Source organism: Littorina saxatilis, linkage group LG1 (assembly GCF_037325665.1).
Source record: "Littorina saxatilis isolate snail1 linkage group LG1, US_GU_Lsax_2.0, whole genome shotgun sequence".
Lineage (NCBI taxonomy): Eukaryota > Metazoa > Mollusca > Gastropoda > Littorinimorpha > Littorinidae > Littorina > Littorina saxatilis.
In genome coordinates, this window is record NC_090245.1 from 62959588 (window position 1) to 62984879 (window position 25292).

Sequence of the window (25292 nt, forward strand, 5' to 3'; positions counted from 1 at the left end):
CCTTCTGTTCCTTCTTCTATCTCTGTAGGCAACTCTGACATCAAACTCTCATCCTCTGCTAGAAACCTTGGAGTGACCTTCACAGACACCCTCTCCATGGACAAGCACATCACGAACATGTGCAGATCCGCATACACTGAGATCAGAAAAATTAGCAGCATTAGACATCTTCTTTCCTTTGACGCCACCAAAACTCTTGTCTGCTCTCTCATTCTCTCCAAATTTGACTACTGCAACGCTCTACTCACAGGCATTCCCCAGCACCTCACAGACAAACTTCAGAAAGTCCAAAACACAGCAGCTAGACTCATCTTCAGGGCAAAGAAACACGACCACATACAACCACTCATGCAACAACTCCACTGGCTTCCTATATCTTCCCGCATCATACACAAGACCGCCAACATCTGCTTCAACTCTTTCACTGATCCTCACTTTCCTGTCTATCTTTCTGAACTCTTGCATCCTTACACTCCATCCAGACAGCTTCGCTCATCCCACTGACAGCAGAATACTTTCCATCCCACGCACCAAAACCAAAACCACTGGCGACCGTTCTTTCTCCTTTTCCGCTCCCACTCTCTGGAATCAATTTCCCCACCCCATCCGTCACTGTGAAACCTCTTCTACTTTCAAAAAGACCCTTAAAACCCACCTTTTCAAGTCTGCTTACAATACCTAAAGCACACGCCTGCCTCATGATATGATTATGTCACACGCTTTCCTTCTTTGCCACTACTAAAGCAAACGTGTGCAAGATTGTATGTTACACGCTTTGGAGCATGTGCAAGAACGGATTCAAACTCGAAATTGTCCCTCCAAAAACCCCAAAATGCACACACGACTTTTATTTCTCCTGCTGTTATCGTTTCTTCTCTTTACAAATTATTCAACGCTGAGAATACTGAAAACGGCATCCCAGACGACAGTACTGTTTCCATACGCGAATTTAGCTGCCCTTGGAAAGTGGCTCGCTCAGGAGGCCTGTTAGTCTGAATCTAGAAGGACAGAGTTATGAACATAGATGACAAAGATCCCGGAAAGAACAAACATTTCGCGGATGCAGACACAGAAAGACGTCATGAAGATTGCGATGCTTCAAAAGATACAGACTGTGACGATGACTGTGACGTCATTCACATATACCGAGACGTCATTTATAGTTGTTCGGTCACTTTCGTCAAAAAGTAGATCTCTCCACAATGGCTGCTCCTGTGTTTAGGTTTATCAAGCGTGAGTACGCAAAATGTGTTTGTTCTCTCCTCTGTTGAAGCTGTGAGACATAATCGCCATTACGAGCTAGTCGTGTGACAGAGAGTTTTCTTGCACACTCGACTGCTGCTGTTTCACTCCGGCTAAAGCCGTCGTGAAACATCTACAGTCTCGTGTGCAAGAAAACTCTCTGTCACACGACTAGCTCGTAATAGCGGGTATTATCTGCCAGCATTTTTAAATAAACTCATTAGTTAAATAGTTTTTATTGGGTAGTCTCACATATTTAACACCATATATACGTACTACAGTAAAACCTGAGTCTAGCGGACCCTTGTTGTAACGGCCACCTGCTACATACGGACAGTTTATCATGGCACGAACACGATTTCAACAATAACTAACCTTTAACGGGCGGACACCTGCCACTTACGGACGCGGACACGATTTTTCGGACTGTAGGAAGTGTAAACACTGTCACAAACGGACACAACGTACATAAAAACGCAACTTCGAAAACTCGACTGTTATGCAGTCAGTGCTCGGCAGCCGTAGCCGTAGCACAAATGGTTGTTGATTGGTTGTCCTGTCCCTTTTCTGACCAATCAGTGGCTTGTTTAGATGGAGACCCACTTTCGCTCACTCACTTTCGCTTCACTCACTTTCGCTCACTTTCGCTTTTCCGCATTGTGGATACAGTCACAACCAAAAGCAACAGTAGACTACTGTGTTTGAAAATGGAATCTCCAGCAGGAAAAAGAAAAGCGTTGACTTTAGAGCAGCGTGTCGCTGCCTTGAAAAAACTAGATAGCGGCCAATCATGCCGAGATGTGGCGAAGGAGATGGGATGTGGTAAAACACAGATCGCGAGGATCAAATCGGAAAAAGAAGACGTGATGAAGGAGTGCGCGAATCGACCAAAAAACTGTGAAACGTCGGAAAACGCAATATGAAGACCTGAACAACGTGGTATGGGAGTGGTATGGCAACCATTTATCATTTACCACTCCCCCCCTCCTACTAATCTCTCTCTCGATCTCTCTCTCTTTGTAAGCAATCGTTCGAAGGAAACAATAGTTTAACACAGCTAAATTTCTGTTCCATGCATTTATGCTGAGACTAGAAAAACTGAATGAAACAAGAGCTGACCCAATTAATTTGGTCGAGACACACTGCGGAATTTCCTGTTGAATGACTGATGAAGAGTCAGCTATTTTTAGCTTTGTGACGTCCGACTTGCGTAAGTTTGAATGCACAGTGTGTGTAGGGAACGGGGTAGGTGGGGGGGGGGGGGGGATGTTGTTGTTCTTGTTGTTGTTGTTGTTGTTGTTGTTAGCTACATGTATCATTTGTTTACTCCCATTTTCAGTGAGTCTCATGTTCAATCCAATAAATACATACTACAGGACTGACAAAAAGTGTCTTGTTCATTTTACGTGCTCTTTGTAAAATATTGCCCCGGCCCCTCCACCTGTGAAGAAGGGACACCTGTCTAATAGGGACACTATTACCATTCCCCAAGGGTGTCCGTTAGAGACAGGTTTTACTGTACTGTTGTTTGTAAAATATGTTTTAAACGCTTACTTAATTCTTTTTATGTATTTAAATATTTGTAGAATTTACTCTGTGTGTGTGTTTGTATGTGTGTGTGTGTGTATGTGTGTGTGTGTGTGTGTGTGTGTGTGTGTGTGTGTGAGTACACGTGTGTGTGTGTGTGTGTCTGTGTGTGTGTGTGTGTAAGTGTGTATGTGCGCTTGTGTGAGGTTGGGTGTGTGTCAAAATGTGTTGTGCAATATGGCATGAAAATCTTTTTAAATTTGTTGTTAACAATTACAGCTTTGTATTCCATGTTTATTATTTTTTACGAAGTAATTATAGTAAAATAGTCTTATGTTTCTTATTTGTTCGACCCTCTTAGGATTATGGAGTTTTATGCACTGCCTTTTATAGTTAACTAAACTTTTGTATTTGAAATAGCCCATTGCAGTTGGTGTAGGCCTTAAGCTTATTTTAATCGTTTGTCCAGTATTTAATTTAATTCTCTATTTTTGTATGAACTCAAATGTTTAGTGTTCTTAGTATGTCTTGCTAGGCTAAGTTCTATTTAATCAGAGTATGTCTGCGTGTGCTTATACCAAGTGATATTGTAAAGCGCATAGTGCTTTTAGTTATGCGCTATAAAAATCTCCTTAATACAAATAGTCTAAAGAATCTCACGCCCATAACGCTGTGATACGAAACTCATTTGGTCGTGTTCTGCCGATACTATAATGTTTTTCTTTCTTAAAACACACTATAATAGTAGCCCTTCCCAATGTCTATGCTAAAAATGACTGGTCTGTGTTGTCAATGATTTTGCTACAGTGTGAGAACAAAAAAGTCTAAAAAAATCTCACGCCCATAACGCTGTAACACGAAACTCATTTGGTCGTGTTCTGCCGATACTATAATGTTTTTCTTTCTTAAAACACACTATAATAGTAGCCCTTCCCAATTTCAATGCTAAAAATTACGGGTCTGTGTTGTCAATGATTTTCTGCGAAAATGCGATCTATCTCTTTGTCGCAAAGAACGTGTGACACGAAAGTTCTGAGCGGAAGAAAAATCTGCTGAATGCTATTACGTTTCAGAAGGTATAGTTGGTTAAAACAGTTTATCACTCAGGCACACACAGGAACACTATTACTTTGTTATTCAGGCCTCATTTGCTTTCCTTTGTCATGTATGAAAGTACTGGCCTTGGTTGAAGAAAGTGACCTGTCGCTGTGCAACAAATTGGTCGCCATTTTCCGCCGTGTTTTGTGAATAAAACGTGTCAACTACCCACACACACAAAACGATGCTGTTAGTCCTTTTTATTTCCTTATTGTTTGTTTCATGCTTAGCAGTTTAGTATGCTTTGTTTTCTTCTCAATTCAATGGATTGCTATAAAGTAAGCATTTAAATGTGAAGGTGTTAATATTACCCATGATCTGAGCCGTTCACATGAGCAAATATGACCGAAAATGGGTGGGAAAAGCAGGTGTTTACATTGTTCAAAACTATTTTCCTTTTTCATGCAAAAATTCTGGGTAGGCAAGCTTAATTGTCTCTGTCTTATCTGCTCAATCTGATCATGAACTAAACATACCCTGTGCTTTGATGATCTGAGTAGTGTCCAAAACATGTTAGTGATGGTTTACTACCTGTCATAAAAAACTAGGCAGATGCGTTTGGGGGCGGATCTCTGTGATGATGCTGTTTATTGTAAAACAAACTATATGACTGAAAAGGCCATTCATTCCCCTATCTTATTCAGTAAACAGATTGAATTTATATGAAGTAGTGGTTATACAGTGGAACCAACAGCACAGACATCCCCCCAAAATCAAATTCGCAAAATCAAGGTTCCCGCGTTAAAATTGACAAAACATTAGAACTTAAACGAAACATGTTCAGCATGTCATTACACAGAACAATCAAATTTGCATTCAAAACAGTCAGTTTTGTTCACATATCTTGTCTAACATGGACGCTATAGCATATGCTCAGCGGTGTAGGTGTCAATCCTCTCAGAAGGCATACAAGGCAGTTTTTGAAGCCGTTTTAGCAGGTAATGAGGCAAAAAACAGTATATTTCAGTAACTCCTCAACGCATTGCCTTCAAACTTTTAGCGATTTGTGTTTACACATTTAACAATATTATATCGTCAGACTTTTGATAACATCATCAAGTTATAAAATATGTAATTTAAATTCATCAGTTTTAGCCAGCCAGCATTGAATGCACTGCATGCAGCACTTTTTTTTTACATTGCACACAGCTGTTATTAAAGGGTAGCTGTCGGGTTGCCTGGCCTCAAAAATGCACGGAGTCGCGTGCAAACACGCGTTTAAGAGTTTTCCCGAGTTGATTCAACTAAAGACTGTTGATTTGGTCCAGAAGAAGATACTTTTATCATTAGTTTGAAACCATGAAAATGAGTGAAACTTTCTGCTAGTTCTCACAATCCGCAAGAAAACGGAGCAGTTGGCAGGCCGAAACGACTCAAAATCCGCGACCGACAACTCTGTCAGCACAAGAAGAGACGCCGCAGCGTTAGCCTGGCAGTGACGTCATCCGAGGAACCCGATAAGGCCGCTGCGAAGTTTACAGTACAATGCAGAGTACAGCTGGGCATCTGTAATGCTGTACGCATGATTGATTCTTGCACAAAGTAAAGTATCAGGGTGGTGGTATTTTCTCAGGACCCATGTTCCCATCTTCTCTTCTTTGATCTGACCAACTGCAACCTTCACAAGTTATTTCTAAAGTGGTTCACATGCTGTTGCTACACCCCCAGTCCACCCGGTTAAACCATAAAGTTGCTCAACCACAGACCCTCGTGTCCCTGGTCAGCAGACACTTTACACTGAAGAAGGTCCACTTGAGGTGTCACGCCAATTACCGTGTACGTGTGAGGTACTGAATTCAAGACAAAAACCAACTCTGTCGGTGGGAAAATCTAGGAAAGAGATATAATGACAATACCTCTTCAGTTACTCACTCAAGTAGGTAGACGAGATAAGATAAAGGGAAGAGAGACGAAGACAAAGATGAAACAGTGGATCTAGTGTGGAAAATGGGGGAGGGGGGTTCGGCCGCAAAAAAAAATCAAAGATGAATTTGTCAAACTGTGATTGTGATAGTTATCGTGTGTGTGTGTGTGTGTGTGTGTGTGTGTGTGTGTGTGTGTGTGTGTGTGTGTGTGTGTGTGTGTGTGTGATAACACGTATGTGTGTGTGTGTGTGTGTGTGTGATAACACGTGTGTGTGTGTGTGTGTGTGTTTGTGTACTATGGATGATTACACGTGTGTGTCACTTGTGTGTGGTGTGTGTGTGGTCGTGTGTTTGTGTGTTTGTTTGTGGGTGCATGTGTGTGTCTGTGTGTGAGTGTGTTTGTGTGTGTGTGTGTTTGTGTCCCTCGACGCGTGACATTATATGCCAATAAGTTGAACAAAAACAGGGTTCAAGTGGGAACACCTGAACAAAAGCAGGAGGGGGACGGAAGACACTTTATAAACTCCGTTTTTTTACTGCGAAATTTTGGCCTGGGAGAAGACAGTCCCATCCTAAGTTTCTCTTCACCTACCCGTGAAGTATGCTTTAGGGCTTGACTAGACAACCCGATTGCGCTCACTACACGGTATAAAGAGAGCGCCGTTCAACCCGGCCGATTCCTCGGCTGACGTCACGCGTCCAAGGGAAGTAATTTTCGAGTGGGCTGCATTGACTCAGCCAAGAATGCAAACTTTCTTCGATTAAAGACATTGTAGCATGTCTAAAATTTTCGGACTTGTGTTATCAAGCTGTTAAAATCATCAAGTAACTTTTAAGTATAGTTTCAGTTACATGAGAACTCATTCTGATGAACAGATTTTGAGAGCCACAACCCAACAGCTGCCCTTTAAGAACATATATTAAGAACAGGCTTAATATGCACATCATGTAATCCCAGGTATAAAGCTTCCTAAGTCACACATATGAATACAAGTACCTGTGGTTCTTCACCAGAGGCACCAGCAGGCACTCTATCCCTATGACTGACTGTCACCAAGTCAACAATATCGTGGATCTCCACACAATTGTCCTGCAAGCATGCAATCACATTCTTATTTCTAAAAGAAACAGGCACGTAAAATATTCACTTTACAACTTTGTTACATGCATTATTTCCCCCGAGATCTCAGTCAGTCTTAACCCCTTCACTGCCCACCCCGTACTAGGTACGTGGTCATTTTTGGTTTGCCGTACGCCCATAACCGTACCTAGTACGGGGGATTTGCGTCAGCAACATTTCAGGACATTTCTGAAAACTAAATGGGAGGTAACCACTGTCCAAGTTCTTGTATGGGGTTCTAAACACAGTTCTTTCCCATTGACCGTTCGGATAAGTTAGTACCACGTGTTGAAAACTTTGTTAAAAGTGTAGAACCATAGATAGAATTCACAATGGCGGCCTAAAGTTGGACCTCAACTCGTAAACCTGTTTTCAAGCGATACAGTGTTCTGGAAGCTCTACAAGAAGTGATTTATGGATTACCACACAGAAGAATACTTTTATGGGCTGTAATATGAGTACCTGATGATTGACACCAGTTTTAGCAGTGTTTTGTGTGGTTTTACGTGCTGCAATGTGTGTGTGTAAATCCGGAAACTGTAATTTTTGACAAAAATGGTCATTATATCAATTTTTACTATTACAATCACAAACAAAGTCCAATGATCATTTCATCACATAATAGCCAAGGGTATAAGCAAAACACATGCCAAAGATCTAAGAGATATCTCAATAAATGATTGAGCAGTGAACAGATTAGTGAACCTACCGAAGAAAGCGAAATTTTTCCCTGGCAATACCAAAATGCTGTTATACTGTGGCAGTGAAGGGGTTAATGAAGAACACAGGGTAAGTCGACATGTTTTTCAACATGTCTTTCAAAATAAGAATTGTCAGTTCAAACACAAGGTGCAGGAAGAAAAAAAGAAGAAGTAGTATTATGCTTGCTCAATTGAATGAATTTTAGTTACGATCATTTGGGCATGTGATATAAGGAGTGCTTGCTTTGAATCAGTCAGTTCTCTACTAATTGCTACATACATTCTGACCCAACTACATGTATGTTTAGCACATAGCACAGAACATGCAGCATCTATCCGAACACTGATGCATTGACAGGATTGGTGTTAGTAAATTGGTCCATCACCTTATTGGTGGATTTCTCTTAGTCTTTGTGGAGTGAGAAATAAACCAAACTTGCATTGGTCCTGCATAGGGTTAGGGTAACTGCATTTCAGTGTGTGGGTGTGTCCAACCAACCTATTAACTGTATTTCAGTGTGTGGGTGTGCCCAACCAACCTATTAACTGTATTTAAGTGTGTGGGTGTGTCCAACCAACCTATTAATTGTGTTTCAGTGTGGGCGTGTCCAACCAACCTATCAATCTTCACCGGATCACGAGTTGGACTACACAGTCTGGATGATGTGGGTCGTGTACGACCCATATTTTCCAAGGATTCAACGTAAAAAGTATGGGTCGTACATGACCCACGCCATCCGAATAGAGATAAACGTTTTGCCGCCTATTTGCAGAGTATGGGTCATACACGACCCACATCATCCGGACTGTGTAGTTCAAATTATGTCATCGTTTACTTGTTTGTTTACAAAGATAATCTTTCACAAGTTGGGCAATGGAATGGTGATTGGAGATAACATGAAAGTCTCAATTAAAAACTCCAAACAGTTTTAGAATTAAAGACAATTTTGTGAGGCGCTGGGTCGTCCACGACCCACGAAGCACGGTGAAGGTTAACTGTGTCTCAGTGTGTGAGTGTGTCCAACCAACCTATTAACTGTGTTTTAGTGTGTGGGTGTGTCCAACCAACCTATTAACTATATTTCTGTGTGTGGGTGTGTCCAACCAACCTATTAACTATATTTCTGTGTGTGGGTGTGTCCAACCAACCTATTAATTGTATTTCAGTGTGTGTGTGTTTGTGTGTGTGTGTGTGTGTGTAACATTGATGTGAGCTCTCAGAAGGTGGGATAGGCTATTGAGCGCGGAACAGCAATGGCATAGTAGGTTTTGGCTGGCAGTGAGTTATCTCTCTGGCTTCTCAAAATTGTTTCAAGAAAAAGGCATGAGTTGCTCATTACCATCTCGCTTCATTGACCCTAGACAATGGATCCTTCAGCAAGTGCTCATGAACACTCCTGGAAGAAAGGAACAACTATGCATTCTATACAAAACATTCTGAATCGCCCCAGGGTTTCTCGTGGGTTGTCACAAATTACTTCTGTGAGGTCATTTGTCTAAAGCTACTCTTACACTGTGCCGAATTGCCGTTGCGAATAGCATTTTCCAATAATTCACAATGATCGGGACATGGTCGCAAGACTTTCGTAAATGTTCTTAACTATTCCTTACAATTTGTCTCTTGTTTTGAACATAGTAACTTGCTCCTAATATTCGCAAGGAAGTCATATTGCTATTTTTTTCGCAACGTACTCGTTAGTACTCGCAAGACATTTGTAATCATCGCAATGTATTCGTGGCGCTAGTAAGCCATTCGCAACCATTTGTTATGCCATTCGTAATAGATCCGTATATGGATTCGTATACAATCGCAATGATCGGTAGACATTCGCAAGCAGTCGCAACCATTCGTATGACATTCGCAAGGATTCGTAAGCCTTCGATTTTTCTGTTTTTTCCTGTCCATTCGTCTCTTTTTTTTTTACAACATTTTCATATTCGTAAGGATATTTGGCACAGTGTAAGACAGGCTTAAAGAACAATTTTCTGAACAAAAATCTGAATGAAAGGGAGACATACAAGCATAAAGTAGGTTGAAAGTGAAGTTAGCAAAACACAAGGAAACACTGTGACACACGCACAAATGCATGCAAACACAGCATGCACACAAGCACAACTATTGCAAATGTACAAACTACAAAGTATATATATATATACAAAGCGTTGAGAGGAAAATGTCTGACTCTACCTGAACACCAACCCACATGTGCTGGCCAACTCTGGCCATGCACGTAACAGGGGGACCTGAGCATCTCCTGCATGTTGTGGCCTGTGCCTTGCCTGAGGCCAGATTGTGGACAGTCAAGCGGCGGTCTTCTGGTTGACTGGTGGGAGACTCCCACACCCACACGTTGTTGCGCCCAGTGATAGATGCTGTTCGATTAGTCTGCACAAAGTAGTTTTTTCTGTAACCATGCATGAACCAGAACATGCCTTTTGGGCTTTGAACAGATTAACCCTTACACTGGTGCAATTCTGTAACACATGTTACAATATAGCCACTGGTGAATTAACAGAGAAAAATAAAGAAAAACGGTCATATAGGTTTTCGCATCCATGGGAGGTAATCGGAACCGACCAAACAGACCGAGCCAGTAGCGCGACATATGTCGTGACAACCAGGTGACAGTATACCTAAAGTAGCGCGACATATGTCGCGACAACCAGCCTAAGGGTGAACACCTACCTTCTTTGACAACAAATTACATCAAGACTACACATGCACAAGGCTGGTGAATAAAACACAATTTATCCTAAATAAGTGATAGAGACCACCCATGCCATAACAAAACCATAAACTCACACATTGGTATATCATGTAAATGAGGTTGTGTCAATTAGTAGTCTGGCAGGGACCTTATTTTCCACTGCTCGTAATGACACAGCCACCGAGACTTGCTGTTTCCCCTAAAGAATTTTGAGAACATACACTATACTCTCTAGAGTGACATCTTTTTGCTTTGACGTCAACGATTTCAGGAGGCTTTAGAAGAGATCGAGGTTCCATTACATGCCTCTTCTATTTAGGCGCTTCGACTGCGGGACGTTTGGAGCAAAAGAAAAGCAAGTACAGTATGTAGGATAAACAGAAAACGGCATGGCTTGCTGTACCTCATATCAGATTTACACTCGCTGCTTTTTCAAATATTGAAAAGCTTGCTTTTGCTCACATTTTAATACTTTAAAAAAAACTCGTGTAAATCTGATATGAGACTACAAGCCATGTAGTATTCTCTTTGTATAGATTGAACATGGGATTTTCCTTCTTTGGGCCATGGGACATCAGTGAGAGTCCCACTAAAACTCATATTTAGGCAGTTTGCAGAGACTATTTTTTCATATTTCAAAATTTGACCAAATTAAAAATAAAAAAACTCCGTTCCCATCACCTGACAATATTATAAACAAATAAAAAAGCTTTTTTTTAATACACACATACACAGACAGAGAAACAAACACAAGACACACACAGACAGAGAAACTATTCAACACAAATGTTTCAGTGACCAACAGCTGTTGGGTCTAATTAACAGACCTCTTTGAGAGCCCAGGCGCATGTTACATTGCAGAACAGGTCGCTGTCAAGACTGCTGCTAACAGCACATCTGCTCCCTTCGTACTGCAGCTCTGTGGGCATCACCAGGTGTGAGTGCTGCACCACAAAACTGACGTCTTCCATCTGATGCACAACTTGTGTGGCGGAGGGTCGTTGATGGGGGTTGTGTGCCCACATTGCTCTCATCAGGGTCTCCAGGTAGGGGAAGCTGGAGATGACGTTGTACTCCTGCAAATTCACTTCTCATTGCAACAATGCATGGGAATGCACTGCCCGTTAGCCTAATAACACTAACAAACAATAAAGCAACAAACAAACAAGGAGAAAACAATATAATTTCATGGGATCTTTAACGTGCACACCCCAATGTAGTGTACACGAAGGGACCTCGGTTTTTCGTCTCGTCCGAAAGACTAGCACTTGAACCCACCACCTAGGTTAGGAAAGGGGGGAGAAAATAGCGGCCTGACCCAGGGTCGAACACGCAACCTAAAAATATGCACCACCATCAGAGAAAGAGTTTCAGCATTGGAACCAGAGATATCGTAAAAGAGAAATGGCTCCCTCTCTCTTAATGACCAGAAATTGTATCTTCAGCAATCATTGTCAAATGAGAGATGCTTCGGGCATACAATTTCAACTCCAAAGTCTTCTGCATTAGGTCATGATGTGTGGACTTTCCTAATTTTTACTTGGTTCACAACTAAGGTGTATGTTTTCAGTGCTTGTGCACTTATCAGGTAAAGAATTTGTCAGATCATGAACAATAGTTGCCAATGACACTTACTATGACAAAATCAAAAATCAAATGACAGATGTTTTGTTTAGTCAATCAGAAGACACTATTTTACAGACATTGTCAAGCTGGATATATTTTTCCATTTTGTATGTCAATGAATCTGTGTTTAAGACTGCTTCAAGTGGTGTTTTCTTCAAACTGCATCGATGATTAGATGTTCAAGACAACTTCAATTTTAGGCTCAAGTCAGCAATCTCTTTTTCATATCCTCTCTGAGGTAAACCCCTTTACAGAACAGGATGCCCGCAGTCCATACACAAAACAAGAGAAAAATGTCAAAGAAATTCAATAATCATTGTAAAATAAAGAAATAAACAACGAGTAAACAAGAGAGAGAACACCAACAACAACAAAAAAGGAATAATAGTACGGGAGAGAAATGACTGACCTTGAGAGAGGGCCTACGTTTTTCTGAGTTGACGAGGTGGTGTATCTGATGGAGACGGCCATACTTTTCAAAGGGCGGGTGTCCTGTCAGCAGCTCATAGATCACCATGGAGAACGAGAAAATGTCCACCTGCAGTCACAGACTCTGCACTTTGATCAATTGTACACATATTTTTCTTTCAGCAACAAAATTAACCACTGATGCCCTGGTCTGATACAATTTGAATCTAGCCACTTTCTTAAGACACATGTGCTACAAAGAAAGAAGACTTTTTCTTACATCAGCTGCGTAGTTAGTATTTTCTAGCTTAAAGATGCAGTGCAGGGGTCACAGCATTGCTGAAGCAACGATTTGTGCTTTAGTTTTAGAACAGTGCTGCAAGGCTCATTCTGCAGAAGTCTAAGAAAGACCATGTCACTCCCCTACTTACCACCCTTCACTGGCTTCCTATGAAGTACAGAATCGAGTACAAGCTCGCTCTGTTAGGGTACCGCTGTTTTGAGAAATCACTCCCCCCCTATTTGTCCCATTCCCTCAGTATCTACGAGCCATCCCGTTCTCTCAGATCCTCCTCTGAAAAACTCCTTCGCATCCCCAAAACCAGGACCAAGACCTTTGGTGAAAGAACCTTTAGGTACCAGATTCCGACCGTCTGGAACTCGCTTCCAAGTTCTATCCGTGATTCCAGCAGCCTTTCCTCCTTCAAAACCCAACTCAAAACATACCTGTTTCGTAAAGCCTTTGCTTAGCCTGAGTAGACTCTCCACAACTCTATTCTGTTTTGGAACTCTCTACCCTGTATGTGCTTTATGGTCTCTTTGTCAATGGTATCTTTGTGTGTGCGCGTGCGTGCGTGCGTGTGTGTGTGTGTGTGTGTGTGTGTGTGTGTGTGTGTGTGTGTGTGTGTGTGTGTGTGTGTGTGTGTGTGTGTGTGTGTGTGTACTTTTAACATTGTACGCTAAGTTTTGCTTAGTGCTTGGGTTCTTGGTGTTATGTCTCAGTTAAATGTATGCTTTGTATGCTTGTTGATTTGTGCTAGTTTATTCTATAATGAATTTGTAAAGCGCCTGGAGCCAATTGATGGGACTCGCGCTATAGAAAAGTTATTTATTATTATTATTATTATTAGTTGCAGGTTGCAATATAAACAGTCAAATACTTTACACATTTATCTCACAGATGCCTACACATACCTTTAGTGTTGCCAGCAAAACGAAACTTTATGTGGTTTGTCAGCTAGTTCGCATTTCCCGCCAAAATGTAATTAACATTTCCCGTGATTACGTTCTGGGTCTGAAGCCAGTGTGCATTTATGCCATCTTTTACAATTTTCTTACGTACTCAAACACAATGTCTACAAAATAAAAAGAATTCTCCCTCTTGCTGAGACTAATAAACTTTCATGTAGGCTTTTGATGTAATAAGTACATGTGTGGGACCGATGTCGTGAGCCTAGTCGAGGGCGACTCATTCCTGCCTGGTGCCAGACCAAAATTAATTTGAAAACAAATTGCAGTTTTTGACTCCTAGTGGATGAATGTCAATTCTTCTTCTTCTTCTGCGTTCGATGGATGAATGTCAATGAAACTTGGCATTTTTTTCAAACAGACAGCTGCCTAAGGCATGACTGAAAGCCCTAGGGGCTCGTGCACCTTGATGTGACAAGTTCAATTACTTTAATACTAGACTTCTCCAACACTTGAGTGAAGCCTTATTGCAACTGTAACAGTTTGTGTTTTATTGGAAAGAGGATCAGTCTTTTGGCTTCTCAGCATGGAGATGCAAAAAAACATGTAAATTCACAACAGCAGAAGGAAGGAAGAATTAATGAAGTGACCATGACTTACAGCTATTTGTATGCCAGTAGCTGTAATTACTAAAGAGAACCTGGTTCTGTATCAATGAAAGAGAGACAATAACAATCTATCTGTATACATAGGAAAAGCGCAGGGTTCAATAAGGAGTGTGAGAAAACTTGAGCAGCCAGAACTAGTGCACAGCCCACCTTCTCATTGTAGGCTTGGCCGTCCATGATCTCAGGAGCCATGTAGCCTGGCGTCCCTACAATACCCATCATGCCCTGGGAGGTGGTGAACTTGGAGATGCCATAGTCGGAGATCTTGACATTAATAGTTTCAGTAGACTCCAGGGCACAAACCAGGATATTATCGCACTTGAGGTCACGGTAGATGATTTTGGTGTTATGGAGGTACTCCAGACCTACAGCAACCTGATGGAATATTGGAAAGTCATACTTTAAGGCCACCTGCCTTAAGAAAGTCAGGAGAAAGGAGCTTCAAATCCTACTGAGGTTTATATACCGACTCTAGTTTGTCAGATGTTAAAGAGTTCTACACATCAAAGGCAAGATGCTAAATTGAACAAATAAACAAACAAACAAAAAGGAAAAAGGCTGAATATGTCACTTACGAGGTGCAAAACTGATGCAGGACATTATAAAACTGAATACAAAAACAAACAAAAAGAAATTTTTTTAAAGTTTATAAGGGAACACTGCAGGATAAACAAATAAGCTCTCTTGAACATTCTTTTATGAAGTTAGAACAGCAAATATTTTATTTTTGATTCATGTACAGTGGAACCCCCTTTTCAAGATCTCAAAAAGTCTGAGAAAATTAGACCTGAAAAAAGAGGCAGTCTTAAAATGGTAAATTTACAGAGATTTAGAACAGAAAATCTCAGAAAACAGGGCTTCAAAAGGGAGGAAGTCTTTTTTATCAGGGGAGAGGGGGGTGTCCGTAAAGGGAGGGAGTCTTCGATCAGGGTGGGGGGTGGGTGTCTTAAAGAGAGTGAGGCATCTCTATCCGGGGTCTCAAAAGGGGCTCCACTGTAATGGGCCATGATGAATGGTAGTCGTACATGTAAGCATTTGCTTTTCTTGTTTTTACTGATTCCATCATTCCTTATACACTAATGTTGTTTTATTTATCTTTTTTATGTCTCTCAGACTGGAAAACACCTTACAACCGACATTACATCACAAAAATAAAAATTGTGTTCAAAAAAGAAAATATACAAATTTAGCAAGCATTTAAAAAGAAGAAATAATAATGTTTTGATACAACTTTACTATGGAAAAAATTTAAGTATCAACATCTATTAAGACAAGTGTTAGTTTGAAAAGATAGAAAAAGTGCTTTAAGAGCTATTATAACGTTTCAAAGAACATAGGGGTAGCTGGCTTAGCACCCAGGCTGTACAGCTTGTTCTGTGGTGCTGTACTGCTTTGGAAAGATTGCCTCAGATACATGTAGTACATTTGGATGGCTAGTATCGAAACGACTAAGAAGAAGAAGAACCTGGTGAATAATTTTAAAGGTGATATCCTTTTCCAGTACAGTGCTGAATGTTTTGTCTCTGTCTTGATAATGATACTTGTTGAAAGGTCGATCTTTTGTGTAGTTTGTCAGCACAGAGCGCAGGCTGCCAAAGGGGGCGAACTCCAGGGCCACCAGCAGACTAGGACGGACACTGACGCCAAGAAGTGAGATAAGACATGGGTGACGAAGCTGACTCAGGATGACAGTCTCCTGACGCAGTTCTGCGAATGCTCTGCACACCTAATAAACATAATCAATGTCAGTGTTGACATGAATACCTGTGGCTGTGTTGTAACACTTTTCTCAAAAACTGACACTTTTCTCTTCAATTCTATTTCCCTCCAACCCTCACTTTCCTGCTCTAGCTGTTGTCCCTATCACTCCATCACATCACTAAAACCTTTTTTGTCACTTTCATTCAATGAAGAAACCTGCATCCCTCTAAGTGTGCACAGATAACGCATTATGCATATATGCATAAACAAGGAGGGAGGAAAGTCCACAAAACATCACAAATATGTCTATATGAAATCCTTGATACAGGTGGTGTGTCCATGGACTTTTTAACACCCACAGTGGCTCGATCCTGTCATATGACAAGACAGATTAGTACAGTCAAGACAATTACATCTGGAAACAATTGTTTCATTAGATACAGGCGCAAACAGAAAATATATACACCCAAACTAATTCCTTGCAATTTTATAAACATTCATTTATCAAGTTGGCAAGTATATATGCAATTATATACCAGATGCCGAGTGCATTTTCTCCCTATTCATCAGTACCCAACAGGCTAATCAAAACTGAATCACTCCCTTCTGAGCATTGCAACAAATGAAAGAAAATCAATTCTTTCTTCTGCGTTCATGGGCTAAAACTCCCACGTACACTTGTGGTTTTTGCATGAGTGGGATTTTATGAGGGAAGCATGCTGGGTATTTGCTTGTTTTCATAATCCACCGAACTCTTTTCTGTGCGCACTTGGTCTTGTGCTTGGGTGTATACACACGAAGGGGTATAAGATGCCAGCAGGTCTGCACATAAATTGACCTGGGAGATCGGAAAAATCCCCACCCTTAACCCACCAGGCGCGGCTGGGATTCAAACCCACGACCATCCGCTTGGGAAGCTGGCATCATATCCACTAGCAGGCCATTGCGCCCGTCAAATAAAAACACAAAACACACCTTCAAGTTTCTGCTGTCCAAACTGTCCATCCTTCTCAAGTCTGACTGTTGAGACGCCTTTCTGAAATTGCCGTACACAGAATCCATGGGTTCCATATCGGTTGGCGTAGAGGTGTTGGCGGTGTCAGTGTGGGACCCAGTGCTGGACATGGTGGATGTTCCACTGTCTGATGTGGGGCTGTCGTAGCTCACTGGCTGGCTTGCCACACAAGGGTTTCTGTAGAACACTTTCACAGCAACTGCATTTCCATGCAATATGCCCTGAAAAAAAGGATTAGACTAAAATAATCCTAAAATAATAGACATAATAATGCACATTTATTAATTGCCCAACCTCCATAGAGATCACGGTGATGCACACAAAAATGGGTGTGGAACGTATTTTCTGGACTATACAAATAAGGCACTACTATCTGGCAATGAATGGCGCTATAAAAGCAGGTTTTATGGTTATTATTAACAGATGTGCAAACATTTTCCTCAGATATTATGGTACATGTATGTATCTACTGCTATTGACTGTTTTGCACTTATCTTGAATTGTCCACCCACTGAATGTAACTGAATGCATGACTGTGATCGTAACGTTCCTTTGCTTTTGTAGTTTTCACACCCTTCATATGTTTTTCGATCAAAGAAATTTGTGCAGCTTATCTGCTGTCTGCGTCTTTTGGGTATTTACATTAAAAAAAAAAAAAAAATGGTGGTGTGTGTGTGCGTGTGTTATGTGCTGTTTCACCTCGTAGGCCGTAAAATGCTGTAATGGAAGGGTTGCACGATTATAGAGTACTTATTTCCCTGAACGGCCCCAGAAATGCCTATTCTATTTTTAGTAACATATCAGCTTTTGGGAAAGCCTAAAGGGTGCTTGTATCACCGCACATCTGCAACTAAAGGTTGTTGATAACGTGTGTATAAATGCACTTGTGGGACAAGCTGAACGTTCAAAAGCAAAATTAGGAAGGTGAAAAAAGAATGAATACAGACTAAACACCACTTCCTTATTTGAATTCCCTAATTAAAACAAAGACATGACACATACATATACGCATACACACACTCACACATGTGCAGGAGAAAATGTTAAATGTGACACTGTCAGTCAATGAATGTGTTATCTCTCACCAAAATTGCATGGAAAATCTTTTCCACCATGTCAATATACTGCAAAACTTTGAGCTTTTCAATGTTTGAATTTTACACATTTATTACATGATAATGTTGGAGTCTTGAAGCCAACTAAGTGTAACCAACCTTGTATACAGTGCCCACTGCCCCTCCTGCCAGCCGCTCCTTCAGCTGGAGGTCCTGACTGTTGAGATGAAACTTGTCTGGGAGGTCACCCATCAAAAACTCAGGAATCAGGTCTTCCAGGGCCACCTTGTAGCCCTTCTCGCAGTTGGTAAAAGGGCCACAAAGGACGTCTCCCGCACAGTCTGACAATGCAAAATGCAGCTTTGCCCCTTGGATCATGCCCTCACAAGGTCGCACTCGGAAGCAAACTGGGCAGAGGGCATAGATACCAAACAACTCTCTGTTGTCGTTGTAATCTGAAAGAGAAGTATTTTTAAGGTGAACACATATAGCAGAAATGTTAAACAGTTCATGTGATGTTTTTGACTTAAAACAGTCATCTCCACAAATGACATCACACACACTCAAAATGGGAGAAAACCATAAGTTAAGGGCAAAAAAGTAACGGCACATAATTTCAAGGACCTTCAGTAAAGAGTCAAAATGTGGAGAGTGACAGATGGCCGAGGAAGACAAAGTTCAACTGCAAAAAAGAACAATTCAACCTCTTTAATCTCAAGTCTCCCAACTCTTTGTCCTTTGTGGCATTATTCTCCAGATAATCCAAAGCTGAGGGTTTGAATTCAACAGTATAAAACTTGTTCCGCAGCATTTTACTGTTACCATTTTCTCAGAAAATGTTCTGGCACTGCATTCGAGAATCATTATAAGTAAGGAAAACTTCTGAAAGGAAAATATTTCTCCAGTGACTCAAGTGATTTAAAGTTGAGGAAGTGTGCATACTACGTACTATACCATGTGTACAGTATTTGACCCATAGTGGGGGGTATACGAGTTTACTCAACATTGGGCACTTACAAGGTACTTTACGTTACTTACACCGAAAAAAGCTCACACAAATGTGGAAGTGACCATGTATATTGGCACATACATACATACACAAACATGTACATCTCAGACATATACTTAACACACACACACACACACACATGCACGTCTCTGACATTCGCTTACACACACATGCACACACACACAGACACACGTACAAACACAGTGTACAATGGTCAGGGATGTTGTTCAGTGTTGGCAGAACAAAAAAAACTTATTTTAAACAGCGATTTTTTTATAGCCTGGGGGGTGGGGGGAGGGAGGGGGGGGGGGCCCCGGGGTGTTGGTAAGAACTGCCCGAAAGTTCCATAAATTGCCCAAACTTTCATGGCCAATTCAGCTAATTTGACATACACATAATCTTACCAAAATCCCTGATGATACACACAATAAAACATATCTTGGCATTTTGATCCTTAACTGTTTGTTGCCTCAATTATTTAGCACTAAGCCTAAATATGAAACCCAGCCGTTTAAGCTACCCTTGCCGTTTTGACTCTGGATCAAAATGTTCTTGACCTAATTTGTCTTGAGCAATTATTCTACACCCGCTAAAAACAAGACAACATTTATCTGAATTAACTTATGAAAAGAAAGAAAGCTTGGACAACAGTTGGTTACTTATCACATCACAAGTCTGTTCTGCATGTCTTAACTCTCACTCTCTTCACTTAGTAGTCCCCCTTTCATAGCAGCAGCTGTTTGTGATAGGGTCTGACTGCTGTTGTTTCCTGGTACAGTGGAGTCCGGGTACAACGAATCTCAAGGGAGATACATTTTAGTTCGTTATATCAGTAATTCGCTGTAGAGTTTTCAACCCTAAATGGCCTCAAGACAAGTTTTCCCACTCACCTTCAAATGATCGTCCCATCGATCTTTCCTTGGAGAGTACAATCTCTGCATGCTTCATAATATAATCCATAGAGAGGCATAGTTCAAATGTTCACTTTACTGTAATTTTAGAAGTAAAATTTAAAAAGTCGTGTAAAAGCATGTACGGTATTTTCCGGGTCATTAAGGGGGCACTTTTTTTCCAGGAGTGTATCAAAATAGAAATAAAATCAAAGAGACCGCCTGAGTACCAGTCAAACAACTTGTGATAATGCATGTTTCAGCTGAGACATCAAAGAGACCGCCCCATAGATTAAACTGTCACTGACCCCTGTGCAGGAAATGTTTCCACTCTCATATGACAGGGGAACCACCTCATAGCTAAAACTGGGTCATTGACCCCTGGGAAGAAGGTCAGTGTCTTTTAAAAACGCTCGCGCTGGACCCGAGTACTCTTCAGACATTCACACACACACACACACACACACACACTCTCTCTCTCTCTCCCTCCCTCTCTCTCTCTTTCTTTCTTTCACACACACAAACACACACACACACCACACACACACACGAGTACAGACTCATGCACGCGCACACACACACACACAAACACACACACACACACACACACACAAACAGTAACACTAACACATGTGCACAAAATGAACACACACACACACACACACACACACACACACACCGCGCGAGAGAAACTAAAGACTACAGGGAGGCATTGACGTCAAAGACTTTCGACCGTGACGTAATTACGTCACTATTCTTGGTTTACGGTACCATTCCGCGGCTTTGCCACGAGTATGCCATAGTCTTGGTTGGCCGAGACCTTGCACCGTTCGTTGTAGCCTTGTGACTTTTAGAGACAAAACTGCTCTGGGGGGATGAAAACGTGTTTGTTATAAGAGGGATTCGTTATGCAAATGAGTTCAAAAGCTTCGTTGTAGCCCGAAAGTAACAAGTAAGAAATAGAAGGCTGTCTGCCGGGAAATCAATGGCAGTTTGTTAAAAGCGGGATTTCGTTTTACCCAGGTTCGTTATAGCTGGACTCCACTGTAATTGTTCTTGCGAACCTTTGAGTTCACATAGCAGAGTTTATAGGGCTATTTATTGAGCTTCAACTCAATCTCATTTGATGGGCTTTGCCTCCAAAGGTAATTCGAGAGTTTCATGTACTTGGTTACACTTACGAGGGAAAAGGGTTTGCAAGGCGGAGTCAATCTCATCAGTGACAAAGCCTATGATGGCAAGATCAGCGAGGGTAGAGGAGTCGGTCAGGATGGAAATGAGGATGCCAGGATGTTGTTTTTCTTCCCTGTCAGGCCTGAAGACAGCAGACTCTATGACAACAGAGCCGCCATTGTACCTCATGGTAAGCCCTTCCTGCCAGTATGTCAACTGAGGCTTCTCTATCCTGAGGCCTTGCCTGCAAAGGATGCATAAGTCAGATTCCAAACCAATTAATGGAACGATTGAGGCGAATAAAGATACATGTTACTTTGTTAGTGCAAAATATCACAGTTATACCCATGCTCATGATTTGTTGCAATGGACACATAATTATGTTGCCCACTAAGAGCTCCTTTCCCTGATTTGTTATACAGATGTAGCCAAGTGCAAGACTGGCTACTAATTCATCAGAACATTTTCTGTCTCTTGTGCTTTAATTGTGTGAGTGTTGCTGATCGCTTTAGTCGATGTTATATTGTATGGTTTGTTTGATGTGCTTTATCCTCCTACTTAACCTTCACCGGGCTTCCTGGGTTGTGGACAACCCAGAGTCTCACAAAAATGTCTGTATCTCTGAAACTATTGTGAGTTTTTGATTGACACTTCATGTAGTCCTCAACCACTTTCTGAAGGATTATTTTTGCAAACAAACTACAAAACGATGATGTAATTTGAACTGGGCAGTCTGGATGTTGTGGGTTGTGGGCAACCCATATGGAATTAAAGAAGGAATTTACGATGTTTATCCCTATTCGGATAGTGTGGGTTGCGTACGACCCATACTCTGCAAAGAGGCGGTAAAATGTTTATCCCTATTCGGATGGCGTGGCTCGGGAACGACCCATACTTTTTAAGTTGAATCGAAAATGTTAATAATAAATTTTCATTTGATTAATATACTTACCCGAATCACATATATGCATTGACCTAGTCTGAGATGCTTATCGTCTGAAAAAATCGCTTGCCGTCAAATTAAGGGAAGCAACCCTTTTAGAAAAACACTGACTCAGTGAGTTAGTCAGTTGGTTAGTCTACGTGGGTTGTCACCCTTGCCGTAGGTGGCGCAATCGCCAACATCCCGCGTGATCACACGTGGACATATCATATGACTTAAAATATACATAGAAACTATAGTGCGGGGATGGTAAGGAGGGAATTACCTATGTGATTGGGGTAAGTATATTATAATCAAATGAAACATCGAACGCAGAAGAAGAAGAAGAAGAATCAAATGAAAATTTATTATTAAAATTTTTGATTAAAATACATATTCTTACTCCGAATCACATATATGCAGATAGCAAAAACCTGGTGGAGGGAACCTATAGCATACCTTAGGCCCCTAGTTTAAGCTCTGGCTAGAACCTGTCCCGCTGCTACCAGGGCAGGAAGAGAACGGGACCCATCTTGGCACATGCCGGCGATGTCTCGCAAATAAAAGATGAAAACATCATCAGACTTCCAATAGGCAGTGTGAAGCACTTCCTCCAATCTTCGGGAGCGAAGAACAGCTGAGGAGGAAGCCCAAGCTCTAGACTCGTGCACCCGAGCCTTGGTCAGAGGGAGAACAGAGTGCCCCCCCCCCCCCCTTTTATCTCGGTGAGAGACCACTCATATGCCTGCCTGATGAGCGAAGAGATCCACCAAGTCAGAGTAAGTTTGGAAATATCTTTTCCTCTTTTGGTGTTCACTGAAATGAACAGTAGCTTTTGATTCTTAGCTTTAATGGGCTGTGTTCGCCGAAGGTAAAGGTCAAGAGCTCTAACCGGGCACTTAACCATATCAGGGTCATCTGCTGCTAGGATCTGGCTAATCGGTCCGATAGACAGGACCGGTGAAGGCTGATCTGGTCTCTGTTTTTTTGGCCAGGAAGCCAGGGCGAAACCTGAGAGAAATAGAGCCATCAGCCTCGTGAGTGATATCTTCCGGGCGACCGGAAATAGCATGAACCTCGCTGCCTCTACGTGCAGTAGCAAGCAACAGGAGAAGGAGCGCTTTTCTAGTCAAATTGGTCAGACTTGCTGTTTGCAACGGCCCAAAATCGGGAGAACGCAAAAATTCAAGGACCAAGAACAGATCCCATTAAGGGACTGGAGTGCGGTCTTGGGCTTCGTTCAGAGCAGCGCCCTTGATGACACCCGAAATAACTCCTCCATTGATGGAGCGACCAATCTGCTTCAAAGTAGAAGAGATTGAAGAACGTCTCACCTTGAGAGAGGCAGCAGAACTGCCTTGTGAAGAAAGGAAAGCCAGATGATTGGCTACATGAATTGAACGCGGAGAGACCGCGTTCAAGCCTTCCTCCAGACACCATTTGGACCATGCCTTCCAATGAGAAGCATACACAGAAGAGGTGGATGCTCTGTGAGCCTTCTGCACCAAGTCAAGCGTCAAGTCCGTGGCACCAGAGCGTCTCAACGCTGTCCGAACAACCTCCACACGTGAAGGTTGAGCAACTGAGGTTCTTCGTGCTGAATCCCCGTTCTTGGCTGGACCAACTCTCCTTTTGTCAGAGCAAGAAGAATAGGTGGCCCGTGCGCCAGTCGAAGCAGGTCCGGAAACCATACCTGAGCTGGCCAAAGCGGGGAGCGCTGTGCGTGAAGGTCCATTCTGACTGAAGGACGCGATCTGAACGACTGAGAGCGTCTGCCAGAGTGTTGAGACTCCCGGCCAGGTACTTCGCCGAGAGCAAGATCTGATGTTGTTCGCACCACATCAACACTTCGCAAGGCCTGTTCGAAAGCGAGGGCGACCGGGAGCCGCCCTGCTTGTTCACGTAGGCTGCCACTGTCGTATTGTCTGTAAACAGACGGACGTGCTTGCCTTGGAGAACCGGGATAAACTGCCCTAGTGCAAAAGCCACTGCCTCCAGCTCTAGCAGGTTGATATGCCAGAGCATCTGGAGTGGTGCCCACTGGCCTGAAGCCGTGAGGAGGGCCGTTTGAGCACCCCATCACGACAGAGACGCATCTGTGAAAAGATTTACGTCGGGAGGAGGAAACATGATTGGAACGCCCCGACAAATCCATTCTGATTCCCTCCACTGAAGAGTCGTGGCGTGGAACCAGTTCTGGAGAGGGATTAGAGCGTTCCAGTTGTTGACAGGGAAGTCCACAAGAGATTTCAGAACTAGCTGACAAAGCCTCTTGTGTACTCTCCCCAGAGGAACCAGCGCCGCCACCGCCCTGATATGGCCCTTCGTGGTCGGCTGGGCGTTAAGCAAACAAACAAACAAAACCAGCGCCGCCATTGACTCCATCTGGAGGAGAATAGAGGTCAGTGAACAAATGGTTGCTCGCTGGTTCGCCAAAGTGGAGCTGATTGATGCTTGCAGTTTGTCCACTCTCTACTGAGAGGGACGAACACACCAAGCGATCGTATCGAACGTCATGCCCAGATACGTGAATATCTGAGATGGCGTGAGCTCCGACTTTGTGCTGTTGATCGAGAAACCCAAGAGGTGAGCCTCTTGAACAACAGCCAGAGGGTGCTGAGAGCAAGCTGCCTCGTTCTGGTTCAAGATGAGCTAGTCGTCGAGAAAGGCTCGAAGCCGAACACCCCGTGACCTCACTCGGGCGCTAAAAGTATGCATCCGTAAGGTCTATGGAGGTAACCCAGTCTCCCGGTCAGAGGGCCTCTCTGACCGAGGCTGGCGTCTCTATTTTGAATCGAATCACTCTCAAGAAGTATTGAGAAGTGAAAGATCCAGAACAGGACGCCAAGCTCTTGAAGCTTTATGGACTGCAAAAAGCCGACCGTAAAACCCCAGAGAGCTGTGGTCTAGGACCTCCTCCACCGCTCCCTTGCAAAGCAAGTCTGCGATTTCCGTCTGAAGTATGGATTTCGCTTCCTGGCTGAAGGGAGGCCTGAAACATGGTAAGTCTTCTGCTGTTGAAGTTTCGGCTTCGCACCCTGAAGAGAGAAGTTCGTAAACTCCCTATCTCTGTTCTCTTGAATCTCTTTCTTACGAGCATCAAACGCCAGATGACCAAGAAGAGACCCTTCAACGAACTGTGACGACCTGAGAGCCGACAGCGTAGCTTCGTCAGAGAACTGAGAATTAGCCAGAAGCAAGTTACGTCTGCTAAGTACGGAAAGTGCGTACAGCTGTGCCCCGATCTTCATCTGCTCCGCATTGACCAAAGCCAATGTCGAGAGTAGAGTAGTAATGTCCTCAAGATCTTGTTCCTTACTGAGAGTGAAAGGAACAAGGGAATCCGTTAGTGTGCAAGACAGTGCACGCATGATTG

At 42.5% G+C, this 25292-nt stretch overlaps 1 protein-coding gene across 2 annotated transcripts in view; it reads right to left on the reverse strand.

The window, feature by feature from the left end:
- Nucleotides 1-25292, reverse strand: part of LOC138975935 (leucine-rich repeat serine/threonine-protein kinase 1-like) — a 99262-nt gene that overhangs the window by 15062 nt on the left and 58908 nt on the right. Inside the window, exons 21-29 of one of the 2 annotated variants that reach the window (XM_070348706.1) lie at nt 21003-21238; nt 18082-18377; nt 16828-17088; nt 15617-15877; nt 14302-14526; nt 12297-12425; nt 11089-11337; nt 9742-9939; nt 6730-6822 (exon numbers count right to left, since the gene is read on the reverse strand). In XM_070348706.1, coding sequence (XP_070204807.1) covers nt 6730-6822; nt 9742-9939; nt 11089-11337; nt 12297-12425; nt 14302-14526; nt 15617-15877; nt 16828-17088; nt 18082-18377; nt 21003-21238 — 1948 coding nt within the window. The remainder of the gene's footprint in view (nt 1-6729; nt 6823-9741; nt 9940-11088; nt 11338-12296; nt 12426-14301; nt 14527-15616; nt 15878-16827; nt 17089-18081; nt 18378-21002; nt 21239-25292) is intronic. The other variant, XM_070348714.1, reaches the window with a different exon arrangement.